The sequence below is a fragment of the Hyperolius riggenbachi genome, chromosome 8, assembly GCF_040937935.1.
Source record: "Hyperolius riggenbachi isolate aHypRig1 chromosome 8, aHypRig1.pri, whole genome shotgun sequence".
Lineage (NCBI taxonomy): Eukaryota > Metazoa > Chordata > Amphibia > Anura > Hyperoliidae > Hyperolius > Hyperolius riggenbachi.
Window position 1 is genome coordinate 195,703,723 of NC_090653.1, and position 18,968 is coordinate 195,722,690.

Genomic DNA, 18,968 nt, shown 5'->3' on the forward strand with positions numbered 1-18,968 from the left:
GTTGCTCTCTCTAGATGTAGATAAGACTCTAGGGGGGGGTTCCCCGTTAAAGCGGGTGATGTTGTTGCTCTCTCTAGATGTAGATAAGACTTTAGAGGGGGGCCCTGTTAAGGCGGGGCATGATGTCGCTCCCGGGCGGCATAGTGGAATGTTGTTGACAGCTTATAGAAAGCTTCAACAAAGATTGTGTAAGTTGAAAGAATCAGAATCCCTCAATGTTGTTACTTTACTTGAAGGTATTCCTGTTGGAAAAAGGGTAGCCCTGTTAGAAAAGGGAACTAGAGTAGGATGACAGAGTGATAGTTGCACAAGTGTCATCACAGGCAGCTGCAGATAAATACCAACATGTAACAGAATCTGCAGCTGGTAAAATAAATGTACTGGAGGAAGTAGCTGGGAGAGAGGCTCCTGTGATGACACATTTTGGATTGTTATCAGTGGAGCAGGGAGCTTCTGTAAATAAAAGGAAGCCAAACTCTGCCACTGATCATTGCACAAGACATAGGACAATGTGCATTGAACTGGAATTGGAAGTGTTTAGCACAAATGTATTTTGTTCCATTTGAAAAGATTAGGAATAGCTGGGAACTTTCTTTAGGTTGTTACTGCTGTTTTTGTCCCTCTTAAGGAAAACCCCATATTTTTAATGATATATTATGGATGGGAAAAAGGGGCAGAGAGTAACCTGACAGTGAATCTCAGCTTTTACTACTACGGTTTTTAATACAGTCTGTGTCTTTGTTGGTAGATTTCGGAGTATAATCTTGGAGTGCTGTGTTTAAACTTGTAAAGCAAATTCCTTAAAGTCACAGTATCTGACTGCACTGGCAGGGTTGAAATGGTAATATAATCTGGACAAGACAGGTGGGTTAACATTGTTGTTTCTAGTGAATGTTTTATATGGTGAATCCGTTATAGCGAGTCCTGATTAATCGTGTATTCATATGTCTGGTTTTTGTTTAATTGAATGCATAGAGGAATGTTTTTAAAAAAAAAATGCATTTGTGCACGGGCGGTGAGTGCTCCTAGGGAATGTGTGCGAGCCAGTGAGTGTTTGAGATGCTGCTTTCCTCAGCTGGGGGTGCTTGGCAAGCATTATTTTTCATTCAGGAGTACATGCTGTAAAAAAAAAAAAAATATATTGACCTTTAACTCTTACTTCATGGGACATGCATCCTGTTTGATAAAATAAATGGTTAAAGAGGTGAGAAATAGTAAAGCAACTTTCTTGTGTGTGTGTGTGTGCGTTGTGTGTTTGGTGCAGCACTGTGTGTTGTGCTGGGTTTTGCTAGAACATCCAAATCCCTACAAATGCTCATTTTTTTTTTTTGGTTACAGGGTTAAATGTGATTATGATGTCACGGTGACATCTGTGCCAGCAAATTTTCCCCTGGTTTCTAGCTATAATTGTGCAGGAGTGAAATTGTTTACCTGTTGAGCTGAAAGCTAGATTAGATGAGACTGTGTGAAAAAAAATAGAATGGTGAAGTCTATTATGGCAATGTAGCATGAAAATATTGCGTAATTAGACTGGAAAACCTTTTTATATAACATGCCTGTGTCTCTGCGTCTATTCAGAGTTTTTTTTTTATTTTTTTTCTATTTTAGCACTGCACATGTGCAGGGAGGGGCGCAGAAACACAGGGAAAAAGTTGAGGGAGGATAGGGCCAGAGGCGGCAAGCGTGTGCACAACGGTGTATGAGGGCACGCGCGTGGCGGGTGCATGTGCACAGCGGGCACATGCATGCGCAGCGAAAGGCCTAGCTTGTTGTTTTTTTTTTTTTAACGGGCTAAGGTCATTAGTTACTAAATGAGATTTGTTTGTCTTGCAGAGAAATGCCTGGTTTCTCTAGGGTTGAATGTTGTACTGACTAGCTGAATGGCATGAAGTGGCAGAATGTGTTGATGCTGAAGTGTGAATTGAGTTGTTTCTAATGAATTGTATGAAGTTTGCTTTGAGACCTTACTGATATAGCTACCCAATCCAGTTTTGCTCAGAAAGGAGCTATAGTGATAGGAGGAGTAATTGACTCCGACTATCAAGAATAAATTAAAGTGATCATGATTAACCTGGGAAATAGTGAGTTAATTATTGGAAATGGAGAGAGGATGGGTTAAAGTTTTTAGGGGAGGACACTGTGTATACACAGGCCAAAGAGTTGTATAGCCCAGGTTCTCCTGAGGGCCCTTTTACACTTAATGCGTTGGTATGCATTAGTACCAGGGCCGGGCCGAGGCATAGGCTGGAGAGGCTCCAGCCTCAGGGTGCAGTGTAGGAGGGGGCGCAGAATTCATTCAGCTGTCATTCCTAATTGTGTTTGAAGCAGAAATAAATAAGAAAAGGGGATACATGGCAGTGAATGCAAGCCAGATAAATAGATATTAAGGTGTTAGGGAGGTTGTGGGCCCTGTGGCGCCTCTTAGTCTAATAGCAATCAGTGTGGTACGGCTGGGGTGGGAGGGATGGAGGGGCGCACTTTGGTGTCTCAGCCTTGGGTGCTGGAGGACCTTGTCCCGGCTCTGATTAGTACGCATACAATTTTGTGGTTTGTTTTTGTTTTTTCTTGTTTTTTCCCCAATGGCGATGCATTGTGAAAAGATTTCAATGTTTTTTCAGTGTATAGTGTGAAAGAGGCCATAGGGGGACACGGACGCTGGACTGTACATCAGTTGTTATTTTGATTACAGTTAACAGCAGCTGATTAAGTGCAAAGGGACCCTAATTCCTTTATTTGTGGAGAGGAAAGCCCATCAGTAAAGGGTGATGAATATTTTGGTTCTACTAATACAGTAAATGTTGGAGCTAAAATGTGGGTCAGAATCCCCAAGGACCGCCTCCTCCAGCAGATGTGATTGCAGTAGGCAAGGACCGAACTCTGCTGGTAATGAGGCCAGAACAGGAAAAGTGGGAATATATCCCACAGGAAAAATGTTATTTGCAAGAATAAGTCAGACTTGTTTGGTTTTTTTTTGCAGATTGATCTCCATGTCTATGGCATTGTCCTTGGGATCCTTGGTATCGTGTGGTTGGAAAGTTGTGGCGTTAATGCATGGACTTCAGGTATTCGAGTAACCGATACAGGGGATCCACGGTGACTTTCGTGTGGGGAAATAAAACCAAGGGTTGTCTACAGAGAAACTTTACCTGTAATGCTAGGCAAGCATGTGACATTCTCAATGCTACTTTCAATGGAACATGTCTCGGTGGGGCCTACTTTGATATTTGTGGATATGATGGATGCGAAAGTGGACCCTGGGCATATAAAGAGACTACCTTCCACTTGTGCAAAGGTGGGGCAACATGCCTAAAAGACTGTGATTCATGCGAGTTTCCAGCTGCCATAAACTGTTCTAAACCTTACTAAATACGGAGAGAGTGGTATGACACTTTGTTAGGAGGATATGGGACATTGACTGGAACTCTTAATAGTCTTGATATTGAAACATTAGCAAATAGATTGCATAACGCTGGAAGTAAAATAAATGATGTCTTAACTTTACAAGCTAAATGGATGCCAACTATATGGGCGCCATTTAAAATTACAAGTTAAAATAGATGATGATTTGCTTGATTTAATTAACGCAAGTGCCTCTGTTATGTATGAAACAGATGTTGATATAACTAGAATTGTAAACTGGACTATCTGTTCCATGCAAACCTTACAACAGCAACAACAGAAAGGGTTATTTCAAACTATGTTGTTGACTGGATGTGAGGAGGTTTGGAGGACCGTGTTCAGTTCCATGATAAGAACTGATCACTGGATAGATAACAAAGCACCTAAAGTGATGTGCAATGATACATTTTGCATGGGACAATTAACACTTTACAATGTTACTAAAAGTAGTATAATGTGTAAGTATGTTATTTTGCCATTATTGATTGGGCCAGAAGGTGATCAGCACTTCTGGGTACCTACGTTTTATGGACAGGTTATTGATGACAGCAACAGAACACATGATTTGACTTTTTGTGATAATACTTTAAACAGTAAAATATGTAAGTTACAGTCTACTGCATATGAACCTTGTTTGTTACAGAACACTGTAAACAAATGTGGGTGGACCATAATGCCTATAACATACCGCTGGATGGTGGAAATAACACCTCAAGTGGTGTGTGTAGTGACAGATCGTCAGGTGGTCCCTAAAATGAGGGTGCCTTTTGCAGGATGCATACACAATATCACTGTATTCCAATGGGAAAATGAAACTTTTATGTTGATGCCCGATATAGCGTTAACTACAAAGGTTTCCTGGCAAGGCCAAGGTTTGGAAGTTCCCAATTGGGATCTAAACCTGACTAAACTAAAGCGGATTGTTGAAAAATCTAACGGAAGTGAAAAAGTGCTATTAAAAAGTTGAATAGAAGTATAATCGTACACCAGCTCAGTACTACCGTGATTGCAAAAAGTGGGCTCTGCCATAGCAGATGCCACCTCTCACCATTGGTGAGATGTATTTATGGGTTATTCGCCATCAGCAGAAACAATAATGAAGTGGATAGTTCATCCTATTTTTTGATTGTAATGATTGTTATAGTTATCCTATCCAGATGGAACTGGTATGTGGCATATGGGATCTGTTGTAAGAGGAAAAAAGTTGTCATGGTTTCATATGCTAATGGTCATCACTAAGGACCGAATGTGATACAAGTCTGAAGAGTCTGTGTGAATGACTGGCTGTTAGGTAAGAAACACATTAGCAAGCTAGTCAGTAGGTAGAGAGGACATATTTTGCATCTTTTAGTAGTGATGGACCATTCTCCATAGAAAACCGTTGACAAAATAAAGGTTACTGCAAGTTATGTAAACATACTGTTGGCGCTGTGTTCACGCGGTTATCACGAGGGATGAATCATACTTCCACGTTGTGGATAGGCTGATGGTCGACTATACCCTCTGCAAACAAGTACTGAGCATGCGTGGCACGTGATATGGTTATATAACATTGTGTTGCAATAAGCGCGTAACCCTGAATTAACTGTTTCAGGGACTGCGCGACTTAACCAGAACTAGTTCTGTTTATGAAAATATTGACTATAAGTCATCCAACCGTAGTGAAGCTCATGCCTGTGCATCCCCAGGATGCAATAGGGAAAATGGGTGGAGCTATGAATATAAGAAAGAGAGATTTCCCTTGCTCTGATGGGACTCTCCACTACTGACGAGTTGTGTGATGTTGTGTATGCGCTGCCTCCTGACGATCGCTGGTCCCCCGATACGGAGTGATGATGCAATATCCGGTAATGTATTGATTCTTTACTCTATTATTTATCCATGATTCACTGCTATACCTGTAAATAATGTAAATAATTGAATAAATATCCTAATACAGTGTGAAGTTGTAAGCTATGTATTTACCTAGTCTGTGTGCTAGTGTGAGTCGAGTGTGAGGCCTTAGCAACGCCAAAAACATAGCATTACAGATATATACAAATGATAGTCGTGATTAGGGATGATGAGAAATCTGGTTGCTGTCTGAGGTTGCTGTTGTTCCCTGTTGGTTTGAAGATGAGCTGAAGCAGGCCATACACATATTGATTTTTGTGCTTGATTTAGTGATCAAATCTGACAACAATTTATTCCACAACATTGACTTTGGGACCAGACCACCAGAGCGTAAAACTTCTGCCGATCTGGAATCACTGACCCACAGTGCCACACTACATCTAACAGAGCAACACAACTAAATTCTATTGAGATCCGCTGTGCTGGGTCTGGAAGGAAATGAATGATGCCTCTCTGATCAGATTTCGATCAGAGAGGGATACATTTTTGCCACATCAGGGGGATAATAATTTGTGAATCTTAAATCTCACACCAGCAGATCACTGTCACTTACAAATTCTAAAGCCCTTTTATACTATACTTTCTGCACTGTAGTAACATCAGATTAGCTAGTTAGCGAGTTAACTAGCAAGCTAGTTACTAGTGATGAGCACAAATTTCGCATAGACGTTATTTCCCACCGAAATTCCCAATTAAGATGCAAATTCATAATGCAAAATGTCAGGAAAAATTATAATTCGTTTCATCTGTAACTTTTGCATACATTTTCACGTAATTTTTGCATAATTTCATGCCAAATTTATTTGTTAATAGCAAAGCCACCATGCATCATATTGCCACCAAAATTGCTACTTATGTTAAGGAGAATAGTGGGTGCAAGTACATTTTTTTTGTTAAAGAATACCTTGTAGTTATTGAGAAAATTAATTTTAAAAATGCAAAGGAAAAATGGTTTTTAAACTGTCATTTTCTGATTTTCAGATTTATTGTCCGAATGATTTTCCGATCGTTTTTCTAATCGATTTCAATTCACTTCTATGAAAAGTCGATCAGAAAAAAACGATACATTTTTATCGAAAATAAGATCGGACATGTCGGAAATTATCTATCAAACCATCTATCTGCCAAAAAATCTCATGGTGTATTCCCAACTAGTGATGTCGCGAACCTCCGATTAGGGTTCGCGAATCTCCACGGAAAGTTCGGTTCGCGAAAAAGTTCGCGAACCGCAATAGGCTTCAATGGGGAGGCGAACTTTAAAATTTAGAAAAATTTCTACTGGCTGGAAAAATGATAGAAAACATATTTCAGGAGATCTAATACATGGAGGTCCACCCTCCTCCCCCCTTTTACCTATTCCCTCCTCCCGGAGGGACTCATCTGCCAGGGAATTATAGTATTTCAAAAGCCAGCTTACATACCATGGCTGGGAATTGAACCCAGGTCTCAGTGTATGGTAGGTAACTAACATATCCATTATACCACCAACACTACTAGCTGAAACTAGCCTAGCATGTACCATTTATGCTCAATCCAAGAGAAAAATTAGACAAGACAAATAACATTTATATCACACTTTTCTCCTGGCGGACTCAAAGTGCCAGAGCTGCAGCCACTAGGGCACACTCTATAGGCAGTAGCAGCGTTAGGAAGACTTGCCTAAGGTCTCCTACTGAATAGGTGCTGGCTTACTGAACAGACAGAGACGAGATTTGAACCCTGGTCTCCTGTGTCAGAGGCAGAGCCCTTAACCATGACACCACTCAGCCACTGCTTAAGGATATGTTGCCAGGCATGGCCTTGCCTTTTGTGTTGTCAAGAGAAAAATTAGACAAGACAAATAACATTTATATTGCGCTTTTCTCCTGGCGGACTCAAAGCGCCAGAGCTGCAGCCACTAGGGCACGCTCTATAGGCGTGCCCTAGTGGCTGCAGCTGAGCATAAATGGATTGAGCATAAATGGTACATGCTAGGCTGGCTTCAGTATGTAGTGTTGGTGGTACAGTGGCACTGTACCACCAACACTACATGCTGAAGCCAGCCTAGCATGTACCATTTATGCTCAGTCCATTTATGCTCAAAAATACAATTCCGCGGAAAGCGGTGACCATCCCTACTAGAGAGAGAGAGAGAGAGAGAGAGATAGATAGAGAGAGAGAGAGAGAGAGAAGAATCTACCTGGCTATCTGGGGTTCTCTTTGGACAACTGTTGAACACAAAAGGCAAGGTCATGCCTGGCTGCAAATACTTAAGCAGTGGCTGGAAGGTGTAATGGTTAAGGGCTCTACAACTGACACAGGAGACCAGGGTTTGAATCTCGGCTCTGTCTGTTCAGTAAGCCAGCACCTATTCAGTAGGAGACCTTAGGCAAGTCTTCCTAACACTGCTACTGCCTATAGAGCGTGCCCTAGTGGCTGCAGCTCTGGCACTTTGAGTCTGCCAGGAGAAAAGTGTGATATAAATGTTATTTGTCTTGTCTTATTTTTCTTTTGGATTGAGCATAAATGGTACATGCTAGGCTAGCTTCAGCTAGTAGTGTTGGTGGTATAATGGATATGTTAGTTACCTACCATACACTGAGACCTGGGTTCAATTCCCAGCCATGGTATGTAAGCTGGCTTTTGAAATACTGTAATTCCCTGGCAGATGAGACCCTCCTCCCTCCGGTAGGAGGGAGCCTAATTAAACTCTCCCTAGCAGAGTGTGTGTAGCAGCTGTCCCTTAACTAATTAGTGTAGGCAGACGAGTGAGTCAAATGGCACAAGAACCTTGCCTTGTATAAGGGGGGGTGGGGCTTCAGCAGTGAGAGTAGTCTGATTGGCAACAATGTGCCTGCTGACTGTGATGTAGAGGGTCAAAGTTTTGCTCAATAGAGCATTATGGGGCGAATCGAACTTCCGTGAAAGTTCGCATTTGGCAGGTGGACGCGAACCACCGAAGTTCGCCGGGAACCGTTCGGGACACATTTTGTTGGTCTGGTTGAGAAAAAAAAAACATTTTTTCATGAATTAAGAGGATTACAATAAATATATGTTTTTGATCCTTAAATCTTTGCTAGCATGTTGCTGTCACTAACTACGAGTCACACACACACACACACACACACACACACACACACACACACACACACACACACACACACACACACACACACACACACACACACACACACACACACACACACACACACACACACACACACACACACACACACACACACACACACACACACACACACACACACACACACACACACACACACACACACACACACACAGTAGAAGTTAGTGAAAGTAACCAAAAACATATATTTATTGTAATCCTCTTTTGAGATTCCTGTACCATAGCTGATTTTACAGGTTTTCAAGATGATAATTTTATATGCCGCATTTTCATACTTTCATGTCTAGGCCAGGGCTTATTTATGACTAAACCGATGCAATGTTTGAATGAAAAATTACTAGTATTTTTAATTTAATTTGACTGCATAAATATTTTAAATAATTAAAGAAACCCTGATGTCTTACTTTTAGGAGTTATGTACAGGGCTATAGGTTTGCTACATGTGAAATAACTCTGCAGCCATCATAAAGCAATGGCTTGTAAATCCACATACCTATCAAAGACATTTAACAACCAGTTGAGAGTTAAGTCCACACACAATGGAACATTCACCAAAAGTCCACGTTCTTCTTCTAATCGTTCGTACAGGGAGCTCAGGCATCGAATGACATCAAGTACATCAAGAACATGGTCTGAAGACTGCAGGATGTCAATGGAGAATATCTGGGACACTAATGGCAGAGTGACTAAATCCACTGAAGAGCATTGACATGTAAATAGGATGAAAAAGAAAAAAGATATAGTTATCAAGATAATGAAATAATAAGCACAATAAAAATAAATGAGAACATAATTTATATAGTGAACAGGACAGAAAGACAGCAAGAAATAAAGAAAGTAGGGAAAGGAAGGAAGACTTTAAGATAAAAAATAAAACTTTGTTTTAGCTATTTGGTTAACCATACTTTTATAATAATATGGGGGAGTAAAAAATATTTGTTATGTTGGGAGCTAGATATGGTTGTACTCTTATTTTCCTTGAGGATGGTTGGTGATCTAAACTTGTAGAGCAAAAGCATAGCAAATATACAATCAGGTCCATAAATATTGGGAAATTGACACAGTTCTAACATTTTTGGCTCTATACAAAACCACAATGGATTTAAAATAAAACAAACACAATGGGCTTGATTCACAAAAGAGTGCTAACTGTTAGCACGGCCGTTTTCGCGCGAATTTTCGCATTGCGCACAATCGCGAATTTTCGCACGAAACGATAAAGGTTTTGCGCGCAACCGCGAATTTTACCGCGAAATCCATAGCGTTTTCACACGAAAATTCGCGTTTGCGTGGGAAAACGTTATCGTTTTGCGCGAAAATTCGTGAGCGCGCGCAATGCGAAAATTCGCGCAAAAACGGCCGTGCTAACAGTTAGCACTCTTTTGTGAATAAAGCCCAATGTGCTTTAACCACTTGAGGACCACAGTGTTAAACCCCCCAAACTACCACCGCGGCCACACCCATCATTGTTAAACCCCTCTAAAGACCGCTGTGGCCGCACCCATCGGCGTGACCCGGTCAGCAAGTAGTTGACTGCAGACTGTCAGGCAGGGAACACACATGACAGTTTTCATGAGCGTTTTCTGCACAGAAAAACTGAAAACTCATGTTAATTAATGGGCTAGTACACACTTACTGTGTTGTTCGCACGCAGAAAAAAAACTGACATTCTGCATGATGACTCTGCACATTTTGGCAGTTTTCTCTATCAATTACATCAGCTGCTATGAAAAAACGCGCGTGTTTTCCTGCATAGAAACACACTTGGTGTGCAGAAAAAGTATGCAGAAAAACGCGCGCGAAAAACTGAAAGTCAAGTGTGTTCCCTGCCTTAGCTTCAATTTGAGGGTATTTACATCCAAATCAGTTGAACGGTGTAGGAATTACAATAGTTACAACAGTTTGCATATGTGCCTCTGAATTGTTAAGGGAGCAATTGGCTTCTCAGCTGTTCCATGGCCAGGTGTGTGTTATTCTCTCATTATCTCAATTACAAAGAGCAGATAAAAGGTCCAGAGTTCATTTCAAGTGTGCTATTTGCATTTGGAATATGTTCCTGTCAACTTTACAGATGAGATGCAAATAGCTGTCACTATCAGTGAAGCAAGCCATTATTAGACCGGAAAAACAAAACAAACCCACCTGAGAGATAGCAAAACATTAGATGTGGCCAAAACAACTGTAATATTCAATAAAAATATGTTTCCCTTCTTTTTATAACCCATAGGGCTCGTTTCCACCATAGCGAATCCGCATGCGGCGGCAACATGCGGATTCGCTTGGTACATTGAAGTGGCCGGGGCTGTTTCCATATGTGCGGCGTGCGGGAGCGATTTGGCGGCGGGCCAAATCTGCACGACGGGACCCACAGAATTCGCCTGCGTCGGGAATCCGTGCGAATCGCCGCTAATGTATTTAATAGGAAAAACGCATGCGTTTTTTACATGCGTTTTTACCCGCGATTCGCGTGCGATTTCTCACCTTTTTTTAATGTTATTTTGCCCTGGCAGTGTCATGGTTAATTTCGGATGGCACCCTGCCATGCGAAATCGCACGCGAAATCGCGGGTAAAAACGCATGCGGAAACGCATCCGCATGCGTTTTTACAAGCGTCGGGATGCCGGCAAAATCGCGTCGCAACAGTGGAAACGAGCCCTTTATCATACTTGCTTTTGTGCACACGTATTATTATTCATTTATAAATTACAATTCCCCAAAGTTCCGTTTATTTGCTCTGAAAGCTGCCAGTGCATTTTATTCAAAACTGGTATATTTATATTGTATTGTACCCAGTAATGATTTCTGAGCAGCTGTCTATGTTCTGGACACAATAGGAGTTTCAGAACTGCCAGGGAATGTTTACATTCTTCACTTGCTACAATTAAGTAAACACAAGATAATGTTATCACCAGTTTGGATGTGGCTCTCACTGCAGGGAACTTTCTATTAAAAAAGGAAGATCTGTGTTTAACTGAATGCTGTTATGCTAAAAAAAAATGTGGTAGTATATTATGTGCAGTACATAATCTTTTAGCGCAAAGAAGACATGCTGGGTTTCACACCACTTTAAATAAATAAAAAGGAACACACCAATGAGCTCAGTAACACCAAAAGACCCAGAAGAGCACAGAAAACAACTGTGGTGGATGACCGAAAAAATTATTTCCTTGGTGAAGAAAACACCTTTCACAGCAGTTGGCCAGATCAAGAACACTCTCCAGGTCCGTTTGCTGAGGGAGGAGGGGTCCGTTTGCTGAGGGAGGAATATGTCCATTTGCTGAGGGATCGAGGAGGGCGGATTGAGGCAGCCAGGGGTAGAAGGGGAGGGGGCGGAGTGAGAGGAGGGAGAGGAGAGCGGAGAGTGTGGATCATCACACGTGTCGCACGCAGGATGGCATTTCGCCGGCTCTGACTGTGGGCTTCAGGCTTCTGGCTTCGGACTTCAGTGGTGTTGTCCTGATGCCCTGATGTCCTGAGGTGATATATTGTACTGCCCTTTTGGAGGAACAGTGGAAATCAAAAAAATCAGATGGAGGGATAAGTAGAACTTATTATGATGTACAATGTTTTCAATGCTTTCAAATCATGGGGATTGATTCGTGAATAATGATTATTGAATATCTTATTTTTTTTCAGTGGACTGCCAGTGTATTGCCCGTTTTATTGCTGTCAGTGCTGGCAGCGTTGTGCTGGCAGTGTTATGAAGTGATTATTGAATGTGAATAGCGAATGTACAGTACTACTTTTTGGCAGTGATTACTGAATGTAATTGCGGAATATGATTGCTGAATGTGATTATTGTATACCCTATTTGCTACATTCTACAGTATATCCTATTTCTATCAGTGCAGTGTCGTCAGTGCAGTGATTGTAATTACTGAAGGTGATTATTGAGTATCATACCTCTGTAAATGCTGTTAAGTTATTTCTGATTAATTACTGAGTATTCTATTTCGATCAGTGCTATTAAATGACTTTTTGATATCTTACTTTTGAATATCTTCGGAATATCTTACTTCTGTCAGTGCTATCAAGTGACTATTGAATACTAACTACTTCTGTCAGGGCCATTACGTACGGAATTACTGAATGTAATTATGGAAAGTGATTGCTGAATGTAATTACTGTATATCCTACTGCTATATTTTATATTCTACTTCTATCAATGCTGTCAGTGCAGTGAATGTGATTACAGATGGTGATCACTGAATATCCTATCTCTGTCAATGCTGTTAAGTGATTGCTGATTGATTGATTGATTGATTGATTGATTGATGACCAAGATCAACTTGTCCCAGAGTGATGGGAAGAGAAGAGTATGGAGAAGGAAAGGAACTGCTCATGATCCTAAGCATGCCACCTCATCACTGAAGCATGGTGGTGGTAGTGTCATGGTGTCAGCATGTATGCCTGCCAGTGTAAATGGTTCTCTTGTATTTATTGATGATGTGACTGCTGACAAAAGCAGCTGGATGAATTCAGAAGTGTTTCAGACAATATTATTTGCTCATATTCAGCCAAATGCTTCAGAACTCATTGGAAGGCACTACACAGTGCAGATGGACGATGACCCAAAGCATACCGCAAAAGCAGCCAAAGGGTTTTTGAAGGGAAAGAAGTTATGCAATAGAGATGTTGCGAACATCAAATTTTCTTCCGCAAATATTCGCGAACAGGTGAATCTGGCGAATCTCCATAGACTTCAATGGGCAGGCAAATTTAGAAACCTACAAAGACTGTTTCTGGCCACAAAAGTGGACTTGTTTCAAATGGTTTAACACCTGGATAGGGGAATGCCGGAGGGCAATCCATGCCAAAAAGTCCCACCAAAAATTACGGAGTTGATGCAGAGTCAGGTTTTAATCCTTAAAGGACAGAAATCACAGTACATTCCTACATTTTAGGAATAAAGGGCTTCTTTTAAATGTTCAGAGTGGTAATGTATGGGTTACAGGGCCGGATATGTACTTTCCAGTGCCCTAGGCCTGCTGTCACCAACCGCCGAGTGGCTAGAGCATGTGCTGCTTCTTTATCCTCTGTGCGACTGGCTGCAGTCGGGGCCACAAACAGGTGGCAGGGCAGCGCAATGCATTGGAGAGAAGCCCATTCAAAACAGAGAATAGGTAAGTAGCAAACATCCTGTCAAGACCCACTTTGGACGCTCTGTTGTAATTAGAGCAGACCTGAACTCAGAACTTCCTCTCTGCTCTAAAAGATACACAACAACATAATAACCTTTAAAGAAAAAACGTTTCTTTGTTACAGCTGATACAAATCCTGCAATACATCAGCAGTATGTCTAAATCCTACTTTCATGGAAGCAGACATATTCAGGGGCGTAACTAGGCCCCACCGGGCCCCCCTGCAGATTTTCTGAGCGGGCCCCCCCCCCCGGGGCCCGCTCGCGGCCGTTTTGTGGGTGCTGGGAGGGTGGCAGCATGAGGGGAAAGCCTTGCCCACAGTCGGCGGGGAGAGGGGTAGTTCCCCCCTCTCCCTCACCTCGGGGCTCTCCCCTCTGCGCTCCCCTCCAGCTCGTAAGTGTCTGTGGGGCTGTGGTGGGCAGCGAGCGGCGGGCAGATACATACCTGCTTCCGTGCGTTCCATTGGAGACTTCTCCCTCTAGCGGCTGACGTCACTTCCGGAAGTGACGTCAGCCGCTAGAGGGAGAAGTCTCCGATGGAACGCACGGAAGCAGGTATGTATCTGCCCGCCGCTCGCTGCCCACCACAGCCCCACAGACACTTACGAGCTGGAGGGGAGCGCAGAGGGGAGAGCCCCGAGGTGAGGGAGAGGGGGGAACTACCCCTCTCCCCGCCGACTGTGGGCAAGGCTTTCCCCTCATGCTGCCACCCCTCCAGCACCCACAAAACGGCCCCGAGCGGGCCCCAGGGGGGGGGGCCGGGCCCCCCCGCGGGCGCAGGGGCTGCAGGGCCTATTCCTACGCCCCTGGACATATTGTTAACATCCTGTGCTTTCAAATGAGCTTAGATGCTGTGGCAGTCAGGTGACACAGGGGAGATATCAAATTACAATGTGTGATTAGACACAGATGTGGAGGAATTAGAAAAGCTCTCTAAATACATACAGGGTGCATTTCTCTATGTTTTCCTTCTGTTCTGTGCAAGAGTTCAGCTCCTCTTTAAAGCATCTGAATGACATTTATTTGTATTTGCTGAAAAATCTATGTATCTCTTTATGAATGCTGAATGTACATATGTTGGTGTGCTCTAACATATTGGCAGTATACAGGAACAAAGTATGAAGAAGGCTTATTAGCAGAAAGCTTACTCTTTTTCTTTTAAGCCAATAAATGGTATCATCCTGATTCAAAACGCTCTGCTTTCGCTGATGGCTAAGATGGTACAATGCTCTACTGCTACAGGAAAGGAGAAGGATGCCAAACCATACATACTAGCATAGAGGTATTAACAGCTCAGGTGACAGTGACAGTTTATCAATGAAAGGGAAGCAAACAGCATTTTTATTCCTGCAGCAGTTCTCATTAAAGATGGCCCGAACCTCCGATTTTCGGGTTCCAGGTTCCCGGTTCGTAAACTTACCGCGAAAGTTTGGTTCGCGTGAACTTTTGCGAACGGCAATAGACTTCAATGCGGAGGCGAACTTTGAGAAGTAGAAAAAATTATGCTGGCCACAAAAGTGATAGAAAAGATGTTTCAAGGGGTCTAACATCTGGAGGGGGGCATGGCGGGGTGGGATACACGCCAAAAGTCCCGGGGGAAAAATTCGGATTGGGTGCAAAGCAGCATTTTAAGGGCAGAAATCACATTGAATGCTAAATTGCAGGCCTAAAGTGCTTTAAAACATCTTGCATGTGTATACATGCATCAGGGAGTGTAATTAGAGTACTGCTTCACACTGACACACCAAACTCACTGTGTAACGCACCGCAAACGGCTGTTTGCGTAGTGACAGCTGTGCTGGACTGGTGCGCACCATGGCCAAAGTACAGGCCGTGGCGGTTTTCAAGCCCATATGGTCGTCGGGCTGTGTTAGCTCAATGATAGAACAACAGTGACTGTCCAGTTGATCAAATTTTCGTCTGTCCACAATGAAGCAACAACCTTATTATCTTTCGTGTGCCACCCCCCGAGACAATCATATAGCCGGTGGTCATTGCTTCATTGTGATACGCAAGCCCCTTCACCGCAGCAAGGTAATGATCATGAAGGGGAGTGGGCACATGTACATGCCCTTTATTTTGTTGTTGCAGCCGCAGTGCAGCCAGAAAAATTAGGCAGGCATGTATACGCGCCAGAAAAATCATCATAGCGGCCGCTGCTAGCAGCGGCCTTAAAAATTCAGGAATCTGCCTTGAGTCCTGGACCCTGTTGGTGGTGGCGGAGAAGGCATTCAAGCGGCCTGCGGGCATATGCTGTGTGGGGACCAAGTTAGTCTTGGGGCAGGCAGTCACACAGCGTGCAGGCAGAGATGCTGTGTGTGGGGACTAACTTAGTCTTGGGGCAGGCAGTCACACGGCGTTCAGGCAGAGATGCCGTGCGTGGGGACTGACTTAGTCTCGGGCAGGCCTGAGCGTGCTTTGCAGACCAGGCATCCGTGATCAGATGGACCCTTGACCCAACGCTGTGTGCCAGAGATGTCACCACTTGCCTTTCAACATCACGGTACAGTTTAGGTATCGCCTTTTTTTTTGAAAAAATTGCAGCCTGGTATCTTCCACTGCGGTGTGTGGCTTTGCTTTTGTGTGCTGCTTTTCCTCAGGTGGTCGGTCATCCCATTGCAGTTTGTACTGTGTAATCATGTGCCTTCGTAAGGTAGTTGTCCCTACGCTGGTCTTGGTCATTCCACGGCTCAATTTTCGGTGGCAGAGAGTACAGATGGCATTGCTCTCATCTGAGGCAGATACACAAAAAAATGTCCACACCGCTGAGCCCTGGAGTGATGGCACTTTGGTGGTGGCGGCCGACTGAGTGTTAAGTAGGGTACCAGAATCAGAGCAGGAGGAGGAAGATATGTCACGCTTCCGTGCGGAAGCTGAGAAAGATGAGGTGTTCTGTGTTAAATAGTCAACTACGTCCTGACAATATTGAGGGTTGATGGCATGTGCCTTCTTCTGAACACTGTACTTTGGTCGAGGGCCGTACGAAATCACGACAGCGCGACCTCGAACAGACCTGACAGGTGGCCTGCCTCTGCCTTTTGCTTTGTCCATATTGGGGGGGTGAAGTGAAAGGTATGCACTGACTTGACTAATACAATGTGCAGTCACACGGGTGCAGTTAACAGGTATGCACGGAGTGGTATATCACACTGCGTGCACTCACGTAGGTAGGTGGGTGCACTGAACACAACAGGTAGGTATATGCAGTGATGGGTATTACAATGTGCACCAGTCACACACAGACAGGTAGCGGACAGGCACAGTGACACTGCGTGCGCTCAGCTCACGTAGGTAGGTGGGTGCACTGTGAACAACAGGTAGGTAGGTATATGCAGTAATGGGTATTACAATGTGCACCTGTTACACACACAGGTAGTCACGGAATGTGCTGGGCCTGGCAGTGGCACACACCGTATGAATTATCAAGGGTGTCTATGCAACACAAGTGTCAGTGGGACACACAGAAAAAAAAAATAGATCACAAGAACAAGATTATCTCTCAAAAGAGCTGTTGTGGGGTGCTATTTTTTTGGCAATAAGAATCAGCAAGGAGCAAGCTAACAAGCCTACAAGAGCCTAACTAATCTTTCCCTATGAGAGTCTGCAGCAGCAGCAGCAGCTGTCTCGTCTCTATTTACTGCAGGAACACAAGTGAGTAAAATGGCCGGCGATGCCTGCCTTTTATAAGGGGGGAGTGGCTCCAGGAGGGAATGTAGCCTGACTGGCTACAATGTGCCTGCTGACTGTGATGTAGAGGGTCAAAGTTGACCCTAATGGTGCATTATGGGGGCGAACCGAACTTCCGGAAAAGTTTATGTTCGCTGGCGAACGCGAACTACCAAAGTTCGCCGGGAACAATTCGCCGGCGAACCGTTCGGGAAATCTCTAGTTCTCATAGATGGTCGGAGCTGAAGGACAGAAAATGAGTCAGGAAAGAGTTAACTGAAGCAGAGAAGAGATCACTGGCTAGGAAGAAAAAAAAGCAATACATTAGGCGTAGATAAGAAAGTGTAATTAACAGCTGCTGGGGTCAGTTTGACAGCTATAAAAGAGGTTAAAAAACTAGCAGAGCTCACTGATGTTTGTGATTGCCTGCATTAGAACTTAGCGGAACTTAGTTTTATCTGCTTAATTTTATCTGGTATTTCTCACATCTGCTTTGTAATGTAAATCCCTGGTATTTCTCACATTGACTTGTATGTCCATCATATAGAGAAATGGATAATCAGGTGAGGTGACAGCAGCAGATGTTGATTGTCATAACACACCAGGAATTGTGAGAGAGAGATGCAGGGATTGGGGAACTGTGGAATCCAGCTATTAGTGCAGAGCAGGGCGCTGGCTGGCTGTACTGCGGGACCAGAAGAGATTATTTACTTTGACATATGACCTCTTCTCTCTCCTAGTCCTGCCGCCATTCTGATCTTATCTGATTTTATCACCCTAGGCCATGGCCTTCGCGCCTTTCCACAAATCCTGCCCTGATCAGTTATGCCCGCTTCACACTGACAGACCAAATGTGTGGCACACAATTAAATAATTTCACTAGAAGTGGGCACAAGTGTGGGTCAGTGCCAGTGTGCTCCGTCTGTGCATCGGACAGACACTGAGAATATGCTGCAACAGTTCAAACACAATTTAGTGATAATAACAGAGGCCCTGGAGCAGTAGTGGAAAAAAATGTGCTTGCGCTTTTATGTGGCACTCAATTTATCACTACAATTGGGCACAGGTGTGGCTCAGTGCCAGTGTGCTCTATCTGTGCACAATTTAGTGATAATAACAGAGGCCCTGGAGCACTATTGTGCTTGGAGTGGGCACTGGGCACAATGGTGGGTGCCTGTGGGCTGTGGAGTGTCACACACACACACACACACACACACACACACACACACACACACACACACACACAGATGAAGTAGCCCTCAGAAGGGCTGTTTGGGGTGATACCCATACCCATTTCCAGAGTAAAACAGACCACAGTAAATAAACACTTTTGCATGTAATATTCATAATGGCTTCTCGAAATGTGGACACCTGGATCATATACAATGAAATTTAAAGAAGATCCGAGATGAAAAACTAAGTATAACAAGTAACTTGTCTATATATCTTATCTAGCTGCAAACAGCTGTAATAAAAAATGATAATTTCTTCCTGTGATACAATGACAGCAGCCATGTTGTTTGTAAACATTACACAGAGACAGGCTTATCTGTATCTTGAGCACTCAGCCTGTGAAAAAAACCTAATCCCCCCTCCTCCCTCCTCCCCTCTGCCTCTGAAATCCATGGCTAGTAACACCTCCTCCTCCTTCTGCCCAGACTGAGCTCCCATGAGCCCTTGCTACTGCCAAGGCTCTCTGAAATCCTGTGGGCATGGATTATTTAGTTTATAGGGAATTAGAGTATT

General features: G+C 43.5%; 1 protein-coding gene and 1 long non-coding RNA gene across 4 annotated transcripts in view; one reads left to right on the top strand and one right to left on the bottom strand.

Annotated features, from left to right (window-relative positions):
• DRP2 (dystrophin related protein 2) overlaps positions 1-18,968 on the bottom strand; it is a 697,048-nt gene that overhangs the window by 370,558 nt on the left and 307,522 nt on the right. For all 3 annotated transcript variants that reach the window (XM_068248074.1, XM_068248073.1, XM_068248072.1), the window contains exon 11: positions 8,910-9,111. In XM_068248074.1, the coding sequence (XP_068104175.1) occupies positions 8,910-9,111 (202 nt within the window). The remainder of the gene's footprint in view (positions 1-8,909; positions 9,112-18,968) is intronic.
• LOC137527534 (uncharacterized) lies at positions 832-4,361 on the top strand. Its single transcript, XR_011023174.1, has 2 exons — positions 832-864; positions 2,978-4,361. It is a non-coding gene; the product is annotated as an uncharacterized lncRNA (long non-coding RNA).